At 42.0% G+C, this 17,747-nt stretch overlaps 1 protein-coding gene across 1 annotated transcript in view; it reads left to right on the top strand.

Moving 5' to 3' along the window:
* igf2r (insulin-like growth factor 2 receptor) overlaps positions 1-17,747 on the top strand; it is a 205,297-nt gene that overhangs the window by 107,770 nt on the left and 79,780 nt on the right. Inside the window, exons 21-25 of the mRNA XM_070889968.1 lie at positions 1,281-1,382; positions 2,826-3,000; positions 7,898-8,068; positions 10,196-10,339; positions 14,978-15,156. Coding sequence (XP_070746069.1) covers positions 1,281-1,382; positions 2,826-3,000; positions 7,898-8,068; positions 10,196-10,339; positions 14,978-15,156 — 771 coding nt within the window. The remainder of the gene's footprint in view (positions 1-1,280; positions 1,383-2,825; positions 3,001-7,897; positions 8,069-10,195; positions 10,340-14,977; positions 15,157-17,747) is intronic.

Here is a 17,747-nt window from a genome sequence, read left to right as displayed (position 1 = left end):
GTTAAATTACTTTCAGAATTATGTATTTGCTAACCGCATACAGCCCGTATACTAAATCGCACCAAATCCCATTCATGCATCACCCCTGCAGACCTACATTGGCTCCCGATCCGGCAATGGCTCAATTTTTAAGTCGTAACCTTGTTTTCAAATCCTGTTATGGCTTCACCCCTCCCTGTGTCGATGACCTCCTCCAGCCCTACAACCCTCTGACATCTCTGCACTCCTCCAATTCAGGCCTCTTGCGCATCCTCAATTCTCTGCAGCCACCATTGGCTGCTGTGCCTTCAGCTGCCGAGGCCCTAAGCTCTGGAATTCACTCCCTAAACCTCTCCTTATCTCTCCCTCTCCTTTTTAACCTTTATTTGGTAATTCTCCTCTGAAGCATCTTGGGATATTTTACTATGTTACAGGTGCTGTATAAATGCATGTTGTATGACTTTATTTTATTATCATATATATCAATTTGTAATTGTAGTTCACAAAAAGCAGCTCTTCTCTGCACCCAACCATGTATACTTTCTGGATTCAGATTAAGATGTCTGAGGGGATTAAAAATTCTGTTCCTAATCCTACCTACTTTGTTCTTGTACCATATATCTATTAAATATAGTCAGTATTCAGTATATCGTCAGTTGCAAGGATATGTATGAGAGCTTTGTGGGTGGAGGAATAATCCATTTTTCAAATATCTGTATACTGACTAATAGATATATGGTTTTCCACTGTACAAATACTTCAAAAATGAAATGATCTAGAGTCACGCTAATCCATAACTGGTACACAGATTGTATTTTGCTGTCTAATCCAAATGAACACATCAAACTTGGCAAGAAATGATGCCCTTGATTTTAGATAGGTCTACAGGGGGAAGTTAGAATTCTATCAGAATTGCAATTGCTTTTTTGTCAAGGGTGTGTTGAACCGTCATCAGACTAAAATTGCTTCCTATGTTCGCGCGGGTGTCTTGAAAATTAAAGACTGATTTGCCTTTCTTTATCCATAACATTAAATAACTCTCCGATCCCTCACACAACTTCATTCACTGCTTATACCAGTGAAAACTGTGATCAGGAGGTTCAGATATTTAGTCTAGCTTTGATGCAAAATAAGTATTGGAACCTATTGATGCTCCTTAGTGTTAGCGATTGATGGTAATGTTAAGGACAATCTCCATGGAAATAGTGCTGAAATGTTTTTCTGTGTTTAAACATGTATGCCTTTTGTATTTTTGTGGAAATAGTTGCTGAATTGAAATATCCGTATGATTTTCTTTCCAGAAATGCTCAGCGAAAGATCCCAATACTGGTTTTGTCTTTAACTTTCTGCCTCTGGCTTCAAACACAGGTTACTCAGTGACTGGGAACCAAGGAACATTTAAGGTTAGATTACTGAACATTGGACATTCTCATGTTTACAAATTAAAGTAAAATAGTAATCTGAGCATTCTACATTTTGTTCTTTTTTAATGCAGTATAGATATGAACTAATTCTGCAGCTTAGTTAATTAGACTACTTTGAAACTTGATGCAAAGTTTTTACAGTTAAATATGTCTTTTAAGTCTAAGCATGTGCTTTTTCAGTCGGTGTATAGAATGCCAAACATTTGTGCAAGTTCAATGAGGTCTTCAGAGTGCACTGGCTTTCAGTTTGACAGGATCTATTTTTATCTCCTTGTCTTTTTGACGACTCAATTTCAAAACAAAATGGGCCAGATTTTGCGGGCACTGTTCATTACACTTACACTTGCCTATAGACTTTAGAATCATAGAAATTTACAGCACGGAAGGAGGCCATTTCGGCCCATCATGTCCATGCCGGCTGATCAAGAGCTATCCAGCCTAATTCCACTTTCCAGCTCTTGGTCCGTAGCCCTGTAGGTTACGGCATTTTAAGCGCAACTATCTCCTTAACCCATCAGATCGATGAATGGTTAATAAGCAGTGCAGAGTCTGAACTAGGAAGTCTCAGTTAGAATATTTAATTCAATGTCAAATCCGGTACAGAAAGCAAAATAAAGAGGGAAAGAAAGATTGGATTAAGAGAAAGGAGACAAAAAAAAGTTTTAGAAAAAAATTAAAATTAAATCTCAACAATAATTAAAATCTGAAGGAACTGGTAAGTAAATTTTCAGTGCCAGAGGAGTTGTGTAGCACTATCAAAGACTTATCAGTGTTAAAAATGTACTTGCACTAGAATGGACAATCTGCATTTTAGTGTGTATGTATCAACTAAGTATAGCAACTTCATGCCATACCATGTATGTCAATGGCGAGTCTCTCTAAGATAGCATTCTCACGCAACTTTTGGAGGAGCAGGGTATCTCTGATAGCAGCTTCCTGATTTATGCATTTAACCCAGGTCTCTGTTCCTGCACCCCCTTTAAAAGTGTACCATTTAGTTTATATTGCCTCTCCTTCCTACCAAAACGTATCACTTCACACTTCTCTGCATTAAATTTCATCTGCCATGTGTCTGCCCCTTTCACCAGTCTGTCTGTCCTCCTGAAGTCTTACTATCCTCATTGTTTACTGCATTTGAGTTTCATATCCTCTGCGAACTTTTAAATTATTCACTCTATATCCAAGTTCAGGTCATTAATAGACATCAAAAGGAGCGGTTCTAATATCAACCCCTGGGGAACACCACCATATACGTTCCACCTCTCTGAAAAACAACCATTCACCACTACTCTCTGCTTTATGTCAGAGTTTCATCAGAGTACATTTCCAATTTAATTTCCTGGCTCACTTAATGTTTTTCTATATGGAAAAAGGCTGAATTCTGATCACAACAGGTTTTTAATTATTTCACTTCTTTTAAAGCTCAACATCTGTGGCGGTTTAAACGAATGTGGGAAAATAGAAAACAAGGTGGCAACTGGATGCGAGATACATGAACAGAAACCAACTCATCCGGTTGGATTGGAAACAGCACTTCAGGTTTCCACTGATGGTCTTATAACCCTCACATACAAAGGTGCACTGGTAGTAGAGTCAGGTAAGTGCTTATTCAGATGTAGTGTTAGAGAATTATATAGAATGTACATCACCGAAACGGCCTTTTGACTCAACTGGTCAATGCCGGTGTTTATACTCATGACCTTCCTTTCCCTACCTCCTTCATCTAAGCCTATCAGCATAACCTTCTATTCCTTTATCCCATATATTTATCAAGCTTCCCCTAAATTCATGTAATGCTATTCGCCTCAACTACTCCTTGTGACAGTGAGTTCCACATTCAGACCACTCTCTGGGTAAAGGCGCTCCTCCTGAATTCCTTATTGGATTTATTGGTTAATATCAAATATTTATGGCCCTTAGTTTTGGACTTAATTTAGTGTCGTCTGCAAAATTGAATATAAAACTCTCCCTTCATCTAAGTCAGCACAGACAATGGTGGAAGTACTCAGCAGGTCAGGCAGCATCTGTCGAGAGACAGAGTTAATGTTGAAAGGTCATTGACCTGAAACATTAACTCTCTTCTTCCATAGATGCTGCCTGAACTACTGACTGTTTTCTGTTTTTATTTGCTTTCCAGCATAGCAGTATTTTGCTTTTGTATCCCTGATTTATTTGCTGAAAAGCTGAGGCCCCAGTACAGATCCCTAGGGAACATCATTTGTCACATCTCTTTCCCCCATCCCCCACTCTTCCTGATTTTTTTTTTTGGGGGGGGCGGGGGGAATAATGGGCTCAAGTTTCGGCCTGAGTTGCTCATTTTTTTTGAGCGACTAGTTTAGAATGGAGTATCTTAGAAATTGCAATTCTCAGCATTTAGTTTGCTCCAATTCTAGTGAGTTAGAATAGTTCTGTTTTAGAACAGTTTTTTTTTTCAAAAGGGGGCGTTACCAGTCATTTACACCTGTTTTGCAAGTTTAGGCAATGAAAACTTACTCCAAACTAACTTAGAATGGAGTAAGTGTAGATTTTTGTATGTTCAGAAAAACCTTGCCTGCACTTATAAATCAGGCATAGGGAACGAGAGATGGGGGTGGGGGGGGGTGGGCAAGGAAGTTTACAACCATTAAACACTTCACTTTTACAAATAGAGCCATCAATAATTAATTGATTTATTTATTGATTTATCTATCAAAAATAAAAATAAATAAAATCAATCTAAATAAAAAAAAATTAAGTTTCTATTCACCTACTGCAGCACCGGGAGCCCTCCAATAGCGTGCTGGGACGGGCCTCCCCAGGAGATGCTGGTCGGATGGGTCTGGCCGGCGACCAGCAGAAGATGGACTGTCGACCAAAACTTCGGGCGGGTCCCGCCGCTGTGCTGAGGACTTTGGGTGGGGCCTGCCCCCAGCGACTTGCCGGGCAGGCAGGCCCCATCGCCGACAAGGAGTTCGGGCGGGGCCCACCCCCAGGAGATGCCGGGCGGGCCGCCGCGGTAGAGGTAAGTACTCTCAGGCCACTCGGCCCGGAATAGGGGCGACGTCCCTTCGGCCAGGGATGGGGTCGTTGCCCGGAGACCAGACGTGCTGGGAGGGCCAGGAGCCTATAACTCTGCCCCCAGCAGCTCCTGCTGCGCCAAGCTGGAAACTGGCCTACAGATAGCGGAGAATCACGAGGTAAGTATTTGCCGCTTTTTCAGTTCTACAAATTAGGCGGGCCTCTCTGATGTGTGCCATTCTAGTGGGGGTCCAAAACTTGAGTCCATAGGGTTTGCTGTCACTTTCAGGGCCAGGGGTTACCAGAGCATGAGAAATCCAACTCCTCTATTCTTGCACCAGTACAAATGCTTGTAAGTCATTGGGGCCAAGTTTCGGCCTGAGTTGCTCCTGTTTTTTTGGAGCAACTGGTTTAGAATGGAGTATCTTAGATATTTGAGTTCTCGGCATTTAGTTTGCTCCAGTTCTAGCTCAGTTAGAACAGTTTCACTTTGGAACAGAATTTTATTTTCAAAAGGGGGCGTGTCCGGCCACTTATGCCTGTTTTCAAAGTTTAGGCAGTGAAAATTTATTCCAAACTAACTTAGAATGGAGTAAGTGAAGATTTTTGTATGTTCGAAAAAACCTTGTACACACTTTGGAAAATCAGGCGTAGGGAAAGGGGGGGGGGGCGGGTTTAAAGGGAAGTTTACAAACATTAAACACTTCAGTTTTACAAATAAAGAGCCATCATCAATAATTGATATACATCAATAAATCAACCAATAAATCAATCAAAAAAAATTAATAAAAAATAAATGTTTTAAAAATCAATAAATAAAACATTTTCTACTTACCGACTGCAGCACCGGGTGTCCTCCAACAGCGTGCTGGGACGGCCCCCCCCAGTGTGTCTCTGTCAGTGTCTCTATCTCTCTGTCTGTGTGTGTGTCTCTCACTCTCTGTCAGTGTCTGTGTTTCTGACAGCGAGGGGTGGAGATGAGGAGGGGAGGGGGGAAGGAAAGGAGAGAGAGAGAGGGGCGGGGGATGGTGGGGGAGAAGGGGAGAGTAGGAGGCTGAACGGCCGGGCCCAAGACCTCTGGCTGGATTTACAGGTAGGTGGCGTCGGGGGGGGGGGGGGGGTCGGGTGGGAGGAGCCTTATGCACGCAGCTCCAGTGAGGCCATTCGGCCAGGGCTAGGGGCTGCGTGCTTCGGGCCCCTCCCACAGTTTTGGGCGCCTGGAGCTACTGCACATGCGCGCCCACTGTAGCGCACATGTGCAGAGGTCCTGGCACTGTTTTCAGCGCAGTGACCTGGCTCTGCCCCCTACAGCTCGTGCTGCGCCGCGACCAGCTCCAGAGGACCTGCAGGGAGCCGGAGAATAGGTACGATTTTTAGGTGCACTTTCTGGTGCGAAAAATGGGCGTCCAGGTCCGGGCTGTGCCGTTTTAGGCGCGGCCCATTGTTTCCAGAGTTAAATTCAGTTGTGATGAGTATCCTTCATTCCAAGTTTTCCTGTTGCCCTGTCCACGATTATAAACTCAGTGAGGGGAATTAGTCATAGAATTCTACAGGACCAAAGGAGGCCATTTGGCCATATCATACCTCTGCTAACTTCCCTTGAAAGAACTATCCACTTAGTCCCATATCCCTTCACATGTGCCATACCTTTTAAATTTGGAAAAGAAAAATTCCCTTTTAAAAGCTATTGTTTCTGCTTCCACCACTGTTCCTGGGAGGGCATTTCATGGTATAAAAATACATTCTCCTTGTTCTTCAGGCAGTAGTTATATATTATTGTCCTCTAGTTACTGACTCACTGACCAGAGAAGAAAAGTTTTCCCTAGTCACCTTATCAAAACCTTCATCATTTTGGACATATCTAACCTTTGCTACTGTAATAAAATTTACAATTGAGCAATTTCTCTGATCTCTCCTAGTGTTTCATCCCTGGTATCATCACCTGTACCTACCCATTGGCCTTAACATTCTATCTAAAGTAGGGCACCCAAAATTGGATGCAATATTCTAACTGCACTCCAACCAATAATTTATATTCACCTCTGCTCCTGTTCTCTGCCCAGATTTACAAAATTTACCATCCCATATGATTTAAAAAAAAAACACTTGTCCTCTCTCTAAAGATGGATATATCTAGATCCCTTAGTCTCTGCTCTACTCCTGTTTTAGCATTTTACCATTTAATACAGTGCTGTCCAGTATGTAGCTGCATGTGGCTAAATGAAAATGCAGATGTGGCTAATTGCATTTGATTACTAAATAAAATGAGTAATAATCACTGTCACTGGGCATGTGATCTCTACTTGTATTTACCCAGTGTATGCATGTGTTTTTGAATCTTGTGTGTTAGTAAATAGGTAGCCTGAGTGTGAGTGTTTTTTGATCTTTGCGAATGCTTGACTTCCTTGATTACTGAATTGTAAATGTTAAGTGAACAAACACGTGATGTATATTTACCTGTATTGTGTGTAAGCAAGGCATTTTCTACAAAAGTTAGTGCATGTGGCTAAAACTGTCACTAGGCACACCTGTGGCTCATCAGCAATTTCTGTTGAACAATTTGCTGTGTATTTTTTCTCTCTCTCCTTGGTGTATCATTTAGCATTTCTCCATATTTAAGTTTTATCCATTCATCCAGCCTACTAACTGGACTATCCTAGTCCTCTTCACGATTAACAGCTTTGTTTACTCTGACCCCCGGTCTGTATAGTCTGTTAATACACCAATCATAATATAAGAAATAGGGGCAGGAGTTGGCCATTTGACCCTTCAAGCCTGCTCCACCATTCAATAAAATCATGGCTGATCTGATCTTGGCCTCAACTCTGCTTTCTTGCCAGCTCCCCTTAACTCTTGACTCCCTTATCATTCAAAAATCTGTTTATCTCCACCTTAAATATATTCAATGACCCAGCCTCCACAGCTCTCTGGGGCAGAGAATTCCAAAGATTCACGACCCTCTGAGAAGAAATTCCTCCTTGTTTCCGTTTTAAATGAACGACCTCTTATTCTGAAACTATTCCCCCACGAGGGAAAATATCCTCTCTGCATCTACCCTGTCAAGCCCTCTCAGAATCTTATGTTTCAAAAGATCACCTCTGTCTTCTCAACTCCAATGAGTACAGGCCCAACCTAACCTGCTCAACCTTTCTTCATAAGACAACCCCTTCATCTCAGGAATCAACCTCGTGAACCTTCTCTGAACTGCCTCCAATGCAAGTATATCCTTCCTTAAATAAGGATTGGCACTGGGCTACTAGAAAAGCAACTTACTTTTGAAAGTTCAAAGATTTACAATGTTTTTATATGAATAAGATTAGTCTTTCAACCAGGTATCAATTAAGTGTGCTGGTTAACTTTGCCCCTTTTTGTGCCTTTGGATGCATCCAGTAAGAGAATTTTTTAGTTTTCTATAAGATGTGTAATTGAGAACTTTAATATTTCACTCTGTGGTGCAAATGCTCCCATAATCTGAGATTTTTACTGCTAATGTGCAGGGCTTCAGGATACATTTATTATCCGTTTTGTCTGTGACACGGATTCATATCCTGGGAAGCTCAAGTTTCTGCGAGAAGAAATCGGCACTGCTTCACACATCCACGACACATACTTTGAGTTTTATACTCCATTGGCTTGTTTCCCAGCTCCCGTGGACTGCCTCATCAGTGGTAAGCAAGTGATTTTAATCCTGATTCATGCATTCATTCATTCATCAAAGTAGTCTGTTATAAGTGAGCACTGATCAGTAATTATACCTGCTCATTGGGACTAGTATGAGTTAAATATTTTATTTATTTGAACAGTCATAATGTAAAATCCATTTGATCTGTTGAGGTTTGTTCACGGCATGATAATGAATCATCCATGCATTCTGTTTTGGTTAATGCTATTGAACTATTTTGCAAATACAAGGATCTGATGGATTGCCACCAATTATTTGCTGCAGCATTTAATAAAAATAATCAATTTATTGCAATATACAGTTAATACATTTTATTTAAGTTATTATGCAGGGATTTAGGCCACCTTAATGTAGTCTGTGAATAACCAAGTTAATTCTCCAATTTTTTAATTATCGTTTAATCTTTATGGAGGGGTGTGTAAACTCGTTTCTTTACCCTCTGCCGTATTCTCGATCTCCGTGGTACCATTTTGGAAATGCCTGGTGTCTGCACTGTATCACCCCATTGGAAAATTTGCAAGCTGTCCATTGCACTCTTCAGCTAGCGAGTGACCACGACTAACATGGAAGGTCAGGTTGCTTCCCCTTGGGCGGAGCAGCCAGGCATGAACTAAAATTCACTAATACGTAGTTGAAGAACTTCAAATACCTGAGGATTTTATTTGCAAATGACATTTCTTCCCATATAACTTGTAAAGTTTTGTTTGTAAGATGGGTTTGAAAACTCTCAACAGACAATATCATGAAAGTGTCCCCTAGAAATGATTAACTGATCTGTGAAATGTGACTGTAGGCTGGCTTAACATCTCCAAAGGGTATTTGTGAATCTAGACGACCCATGCATTATCGATCCACCGTAAAACATGTGTCCTATTATTGCCTTCAGATTGCTGTCCCCTTAGCAGGTATGGTTACCAGGCCAAAGAGAAAATATAAAGTATATAGAAGAGAATATAAAATTCTGTGTTCAGCTTTCTAACCCTTTCAAGGTGTACATCGAATGTCGTGTTTGATGGAATACAAAAACATCATATAAATGTCTGGTCCATAACATTACAAGTGGGTTATATAGCTAAATTTCCCTAGTATAACATCTGTGTTATGGCCCAGAATTTATGATCAGTGAATGAGTGATACTCGCCATTCATTACGCTTACAGCTGCTTACAGACCTTTAGTGGGCTTTTGTGTGCGAACATACGGTTATTAGAAATCCATTTCAGTGTGGTGCCCTCTACAAGGGATCTGGGATCTGTGAGCAGGTCAAGCAACCTATGAGATTGAAGAATCCTTACTGAGACACTCAATCTAAACCAGGAAGTGTAAGTTAGAATATTTAACTCAATGTAAAATTATGTACAGAACGAGTAATAGGGAGGGAAATAAAGATTTGATTGAGATAAAAGACCAAAAAAAGTTTAAAAACATTATTTTAATTTTTCCTTTTTTTAATCAACAATAATTAAAATCTGAAGGAATGAGACGCTACACTTGTAAAAGTAAATTTTCAGTGCCTCAGGTTGTTTGGTAGTAATTAAGACTTAACATGCCATTAAAATTTTTTTTTTAATTACTTGAATGGACAAGCCCTAAATTTTAGTCATGTGCTTCGTGGGTATCTAGTGGGCAAGTACCACAACTTCACGCCCTTCGTGTTTTAATGCCAAATCTCGCCTCAAGGTACTGGTGTCACGAAGCTTGTGGAGGAGCAGGGCAAATCGGACAGAAACGTTCTGATTTCCGTGTTCAACTGCACATGTGCAGACACTGGAAGTTGCTGTCCGATTTATTCTATATTAACGGTGAGCACGGATAGCCTCACCATTATTCTCATCACAAAATCCAGACCAGTGTGTTAGATAAATCTGACTTGAGATGAAGCATTAGTGTGTCTCTTGTGAAAGCAATGCAAGGTTTAGTCTTATAGAAACACTTTTTTGTACTTTCAAGTGGGAACCTTTTTATATTTATGGCAACCTGATGCTTTGTATAAAAGTCTATTTATTGTATATTGTAATGTGATGTTTCAGTAAATCAAACATTACTTCCTTTTTGGACCAATGGAATGTGTAGTAAATTCACTCTACTATTAAATGGTTTCATTCTTGTTTAAGATGCAGTAGGTAATGAATATGACCTGAGTGACCTTGCCAAGGACAGAGATCCTTGGATTGCAGTAGACACAGCTGAAGATGGGAAAAGGCGTACATTTTATCTAAATGTCTGCAAACCTTTGCCTTCAGTCGAGGGATGCCCAGGTGAGTGTGTAAACGTCGGGTAAAGATCATTGTTATAGATGATAACCGCATGTCTTGATGCAGCATAGCGCTCCAACCTGTGTAGTAAAAATGTAGATGCTAGTTGGAATAACTGGTTTTGAAGCATTTGAATTTATGAAAATGAGCATAAATTTCCTTTTTGGTAGGAGCCCCCATCAAGGTGTTGAGTCTTATTTTGTTAACTTACCAGCAGCTCATCAGAAGTAATGGTTTTCAGTGCTGTGGCACTCAAAGCACCATCAAGGTTCTTCTGCATTGGTGTAGTTTTCTGATTTCCGTCATGTCTCAAAGGAGCAAAATGGAGTACATGTCCACATTAAGCTTTAATTTCCACTTTCAAGCAACCATGGGAATCATACAACTGTATGTCTTACATCAAAACAGTTTAAGATTGAGAAACCAGCCTCAATTTCCCCAAAAGCTTTGTCAAAAACTCCGGAAACTAATCTTTGAACAATTGACTTTCCTCTTTTATGATTGGGAGAAATAAGCTCCGATAAGACTGGCACTGTTTCTCCAAGATATTGATGGGCCTTTAATGGTTACTATCTTGTGCTTTGTTAAAAGTTACTGACAGCAGCCAAGTGATGCAATACTTTTCAGCTGCTGTAGCCTATCTTTTGTGATTTCTTTAATAGGGAGGAAAAGGTAAGAAAAATGGTTAGCTTATTAGCTTTTTATTTACATTTTAGGTTTTTATTTAATGTCTTTTTATTATAAATTGGGTCTGCTGTTCAGTGGTGTCAGTCCCTTCTGTAAGTGGATCCTATATCCCTTATGTTCAGATATTAGCACCGCAATGTCAAATAATGACCTGTATGGTGATCTTTCTCACACACTTTACGTGCACTTCTCCGATCTATTCGGTGTGGAATCAGTTTATAGATTCCAGGATAAAACATTAATCTGTTTTGTTTCTCAGACAGTGAACATGCAGAAAAGCAGTTATGATTGGTCTCCATTTGCTTTACACATCCCTCGACCAACACTACTAAAACAGATTATCTGGTCCTTTTATCTAGTTAGTGGTACCTAGCTGAGTGCAATTTTAGTTGCTGTGCTTGTCTACATTTCACCAAGTGACTACACTACATTGCAAAAGTACCTGATTGGTAGTCCGTTCCTATGAATGGAGTGTTTTGCACCAAGGTTACCCACAAACATTTCTAGAATTGGGGTAGCTAGTTGCTCTATTTGCTTCATCAAGCATTTCCCAACTTCCATGTTTCTGCTCAAGGATTGAGAATCTGTGAGCATGTAGGCAGGATATAATTTCCTACAGGCAACAAATGTTTCTCTACTTGTTCACTTAATTTCCTCATCTGTACAGTGCTTCAGAAAATCAAAGGGTGGTGAAAGTTGGCATTCTCAGTGTCTGGCTAATCTCACTATCCCAAAAGAAAACTGCTCTTAATGGCAGCTGGGGTAATATATTAGCATGGATAGAGGATTGGCTAACAAAACAGTTGGGATAAATGGTTCATTCTCTGGTTACCAACCAATAACTAGTGGGGTGCCGCAGGGATCTGTGCTGGGACCCCACTATTTACAATCTATATTAATGACTTGGAAGAAGGGACCGGTGTAACGTAGCCAAGTTTGCTGACGATACAAAGATGGGAGGACAAACAATGTGTGAGGAAGTCACACAAAATCTGCAAAAGGACATAGACAGGCTAAGTGGGCAAAAATTTGGCAGATGGAGTATAATGTTGGAAAGTGAGAGATCATGCACTTTGACACACAAAAAATCAGAGCAAGTTATTATTTAAATGGAGAAAGATTGCAAAGTGCTGCAATACAGCGGGACCTGGGGGTCCTGGTGCATGAAACACAAAAGATTAGTATGAAGGTACAGCAAGTGATCAGGAAGGCCAATGGAATCTTGGCCTTTATTGCAAAGGGGATGGAGTATAAAAGCAGGGAAGTCTTGCTACAGCTGTACAAGGTATTGGTGAGGCCACACCTGGAATACTGCATGCAGTTTTGATTTCCATATTTACTAAAGGATATACTTGCTTTAGAGGCAGTTCAGAGAAGGTTCACTAGGTTGATTCTGGAGATGAGGGGCTTGACTTATGAGGAAAGGTTGAGTAGGTTGTGCCTCTACTCATTGGAATTCAGAAGAATGAGAGGTGATCTTATTGAGATGTATAAGATTATGAGGGGGCTTGACACAGGTGGATGCAGAGAGGATGTTTCCACTGATGGGGAAGACTAGAACTAGAGGGCATGATCTTAGAATAAGGGGCCGCCCATTTAAAACTGAGATGAGGAGGAATTTTTTCTCAAAGGGTTGTAAATCTGTGGAATTTGCTGCCTCAGAGCTGTGGAAGCTGGGACATTGAATAAATTTAAGACCGAAATAGACAGTTAAACGATGAGGGAATAAGGGGTTATGGGGAGCGGGTGGGGAAGTGGAGCTGAGTCCAAGATCGGATCAGCCATGATTGTATTGAATGGCGGAGCGGGCTCGAGGGGCCGTATGGCCTACTCCTGCTCCTATTATGTTCTTATAAAAGTAAAAGCCCATGGGATCCAAAAGAAAGTGGCAAGTTGAATTCAAAATGGGCTCAGTGGCAGGAAGCAGAGGGTAATGGTGGATGGGTGTTTTTGTGATTGGAAGGCTGTTTCCACTGGGGTTCTGCAGGACTCGGTGCTGGGTGCCATGCTTTTGGTGATATATATAGTAATGATTTACACTTCAATGTCGGGGGCATGATTAACAAGTTTGCAGATGATACAAAAATTGGCCGTGTGGTTGATAGTGAAGAAGAAAGCTGTAGACTGCAGGAAAATATCCATGGACTAGTCAGGTGGGCAGAACAGTGGCAAATGGAATTCAATCCAGAGAAGTGTAAAGTAATGCATTTGGGCAAGGCAAGGGCATACACAGTAAGTGGTAGGATACTGAGAAGTGTAGAAGAACAGAGGCACCTTGGAGTGCATATCCACAGATCCATGAAGGTAACAGAACAGGTAGATAAGGTAGTTTAAGCAGGCATATGAGATACTTTTCTTTATTAGCTGAGGCATAGAATACAAGAGCAGGGAGGTTATGCTTGAACTGTATAAAACACTAGTTAGGCCACAGTGAGAGTACTGTGTACAGTTTTGGTCACCACATTACAAGAAAGATGTGATTGCACTGGAGAGTACAGAGGAAATTTACGAGGATGTTGCCAGGACTGGAGAATTTTAGCTTGAGGAAAGATTGGATAGGCGGGGGTTGTTTTCTTTGGAACAGAGGAAACTGAGGGGAGATTTAATTGAGGTATATAAAATTGAGGGGGCATAGATAGTGGATAGGACTGACCTATTTCCCTTAACAGGCCAATAACCAGGGGCCATGGATTTAAAGTAATTGATAAAAGGATTGAGAATTTTTTTTCACCCAGAGGGTGGTGGGGGTTTGGAACTCACTGCCTCAAAGGATGGTAGAGGCAGAAATCCTCACCACATTTAAAAAGTACTTGGATGTGCACTTGAAGTGCTGTAACCTACAGGGCTATGGACCAAGAGCTGGAAAATGGGATTATGCTGGATAGCTCTCTTGGCTGGCACGGACACGATGCACTGAATGGCCTTCTGTGCCGTAAATTTCTGATTCTCTGAATTGTCAGCTCAGATTCTGTATCTGGATACCCTTATTCTTGAGAAGGCAATCGGGTCAAAGTCTAGCACTGTCTGTAATGGACACTCTGTTTGACTTATGCAAATGATCCATGGATCAAGCTTACAATACGAAATGGGAGAAGTTTGTTCGTTAAAACCCATCAGTCCTCTTCCCTGTAGCATTCCTTCCATCTTTAAATACCTACAATATCTTAACCAACAATTGAAACCCAGCTCCATCAGTCGTCGTCTTGCAGTGATTTTTGTCTGTCTTGACTCCCTTGCTTCACTTTTTTAAGGCATTTGCTTGTATTTGATTACGTGATATCCATCTGGAAATTAAATCCTGACCGGCCACTGAACATCCCCAATCTGTTTCTATACCTTTTCATGAGCGACAGAAGACTTTACTCCTGCTTGTTCTGGTTTCACCTTGCTAAGTTGCTGAGATCCAAGTACAAGTCCTTACTTGATGTGGCACTACATTAAGTATGGCCTTCCTCATTCTTGGAATATGGTTTAACCTTTACATTCTAACTGCTGATCCTAATCCATTATTTGCTTTGATTTGTGGGGTTTGGATATTATAACTCACCTTTTTGGCTGTGTCCAAAAGGATGGTACTTTTTTTTTAAAACAAGTCTTGCAGCACAATGGGGTTGGGAGGTTTGGGGGGGGGGGGGGTGGGGGGGGCGGAAATGTATTTCAAATTTACTTGAATGATGTCCTGGAGATATTTTTTGTCCTGGTTGGGTAATGTATGGAGTCAGTAGAGTACTTTGAGTGTAGGACTAATGCTAGCATATACAATACTTGTATGTGTCTGTTATATTATGGCTCTGAGCAGCAGAAACTGGTGTTTGCCACCAGCAGCTTGTCTAGCTGGGATCTGCAAATTAGTCCAATTTATACAAACCATTGTTCTGAAGAAAGATCTCAAACCTGTAAAAAACAGTTTGTAAGCAGAGGATGCATTTTAAATGGAATGATGTTGCTCTACAGGTGGTGCTATAGGATCTTGTGTAAAGTTTGCTGATAAAAGCCAGAACTTGGGCTACATTCAGATGAATCCACAAGCTGGGACTGATGGTTCCCTCAGTATTGTCTATCTGAACGGTGATAAATGCAAAAACGATCAGCGATATTCTACACGTATCCTCTTCCAGTGTGATGAAATCCCAGTAAGTTTTCTTTTTTAATGCATTGACTTATTACTGTCATATCTAATCATGTTTTAACCATTGTGAGCAATGCACAGAATTGTTCTCATGCAGTGAATGGTCCAACTTGGAGATGCCATTTAATAACATTCAAGGCCTGGTTGCTAGGAAGACAACCTGATTTTATTGCAGTTGTGTGAAGCGTTCTTGTTTGTCATGTGAGACCATGCTGGAGTCTCCAAATCAAACTATTCAAATCTGCATTAGTATTTCTGTTTGCCAGATATAGGCTGGAATCTTGCCAGCCATTGCGAGTGCAAGTTTGGAGACGAGCCCGCTGTCAAAATAGTCGTGATTGACAGTGGGGCGGAAGACAGCTCTGAACCCGCCTCCTTGTGAATTTCCAAAGTGCCGTGACTGCCTGCGGATTGCAGACCCGACACTACGTGACGAGTCAGGCAATTGTGCTAGTTAACAAGCTATTTAAAGCTAATTAAGCAGCATTTTACCAGGTCCATAGGACTTTACAAGTTTTTTTTTTTTACAAGGGTCATGTCCCTCGGGTATCAGTTCGGCTAAATGTGTTGGGTTTTCAATAACTCTGGATTGGTTTGTCTAGTTGACAGATGCAGAAGTAGTTTAAAATCTACCATTTCACAACTGTTCAATTTCCAATCAAAGAAGCTTGGAGCCTTCATGATTTGGAATACACTTTCAGCTTTTTGGAGGTTTGAACTGTTTGCAGTGAACTCTCTATCCATTGTCACCTCCTTGGAGCAAGCTCTCTCGCCATTGATCGATTGCTTCTGTCCTCTCTACTTCACCTACCATCTATTCCAGCAACATTGGTGGCCTTGATTAAAATCTCAGCTTGATCCTCAATCCCACCATGATCAGCTTCAACATCAACATCACCAGGTGCACCAGCATCACCAACAACACCACCAATATTCTCCGCAATCGCCTGTTGCTGCACAGGACAGGGCATCAGCGCCCGACCAATTGCTGCCCGGCAGGCCAGTGATGGCCTCACCATGGCCAGGTTGACGTTTGATGCTGTACACCCTGGTCATCAAAATCCATGGTGTGGCCTTGGACAATGTGGACCATTTTCCATAATTTGGGAGCCTATCGGCAAGGGCAGACATCGATGACTAGGTCCAACACCGCCTCCAGTGTGCCAACGCAGCTATCGCAGCCTGAGGAAGAGTGTGTTTGAAAACCAGGACCTCAAATCTGGCACCAAGCTTTACGGTCTACAGGGCATTGGTGATGCCCGCCCTCCTGTATGGCTGAGATGTGGACTATATACAGCAGACATTGCAAAGTGCTGGAGAAGTAACACCAGCGCTGCCTCTGCAAGATCCTGCAAATCTACTGGAAGGATAGATGCACCAATGTCGGTGTTCTCGCTCAGGCCAACATCCCCAGCATTGAAGCACTGACCACACTCGACCAGCTCCATTGGGTGGGCCACATTGTCCACATGCCCGACTCCCAAAGCAAGCGCTCTACTCGGAACTCCGACATGGCAAGCGAGCCCCAGGTGGGCAGAGGAAACATTTCAAGGACACCCTCAAAGCCTCCTTGATAAAGTGCAACATCCCCACCGGCACCTGGGAATCCCTGGCCCAAGACTGGCCAAAGTGAAGGAAGAACATCCGGGAGGGTGCTGAGCACCTCGAGTCTTGTTGCCAAGAGCATGAGGAAATCAAGCAGAGACAGTGGAAGGAGCATGTGGCAAACCAGGCTCCCCACCCACTCTTTCCTTCAACCACTGTCTGTCCCACCGGTGACAGAGACTGTAATTCCTGTATTGGACTGTACAATTACCTGAGAACTGAGTGGAAGCAAGTCTTCCTTGATTTTATGGGACTGCCACATGATGCGCCAGGTTGGCACCACCCCACACCAAGACCATAAAGCATCCCTCAATACCCAAGCCATTCCTTTCACACTCATCACCATTGCATGGGGTACCGTTATATCTCACCATTCACTGCAATGCACTAAGCCATTTCCAAAGGTGTGCACACATCTGTCCAAGAAGGCAGTGTTAAAAATATAGATTTCAATGCGTGACAACACATTAGCAGAAACTTTACAGCAGCATTATTGATAACCCCCAACTGCCTACCCTTGTGTGTTGGTATGATTTGGATAAGGGTGAGTGTGAGGGGTGGCTAGTGAGATGGGGATGTTAATGTTGATGGTAATGGGTGGAGGTGCAAGGTAAGTTGGTGAGGATGTACAGGGGTAGGGGAGGGAAGGCAGAGTGATGGGGATGTGATGAGTGGCACAGCAGGATGAGGTTGATTGTGGCTTTGCAATAACGTTTCGTGATCCACTGAGATAATTGAAAGGTTTGCACCACTGCAGCCAGCTCCTCATGACATCCCTGCTTGTACCCTCCTGTACAACGTGCAACTAAGCTGCTTTGGTGTCCTGGGGAGGTCTCTTCCACCCATTGGAAGGGAAGAGAACCTCCATAAGCAGCTGGGGGGAGTCATGGGAGAGCCTGGGTGTAGCCATGAACCTTTTATGCAATGCTTGTCGGTGTTTGCAGCACCTCTGAAGGCACCACTGTTGAAATGTATGTGTGTATGGTCCCT

This window comes from Pristiophorus japonicus, chromosome 9, assembly GCF_044704955.1.
Source record: "Pristiophorus japonicus isolate sPriJap1 chromosome 9, sPriJap1.hap1, whole genome shotgun sequence".
NCBI lineage: Eukaryota > Metazoa > Chordata > Chondrichthyes > Pristiophoridae > Pristiophorus > Pristiophorus japonicus.
The sequence above is the reverse complement of the archived record's forward strand: the minus strand, read 5'-3'. Positions and strand labels throughout refer to the sequence as shown.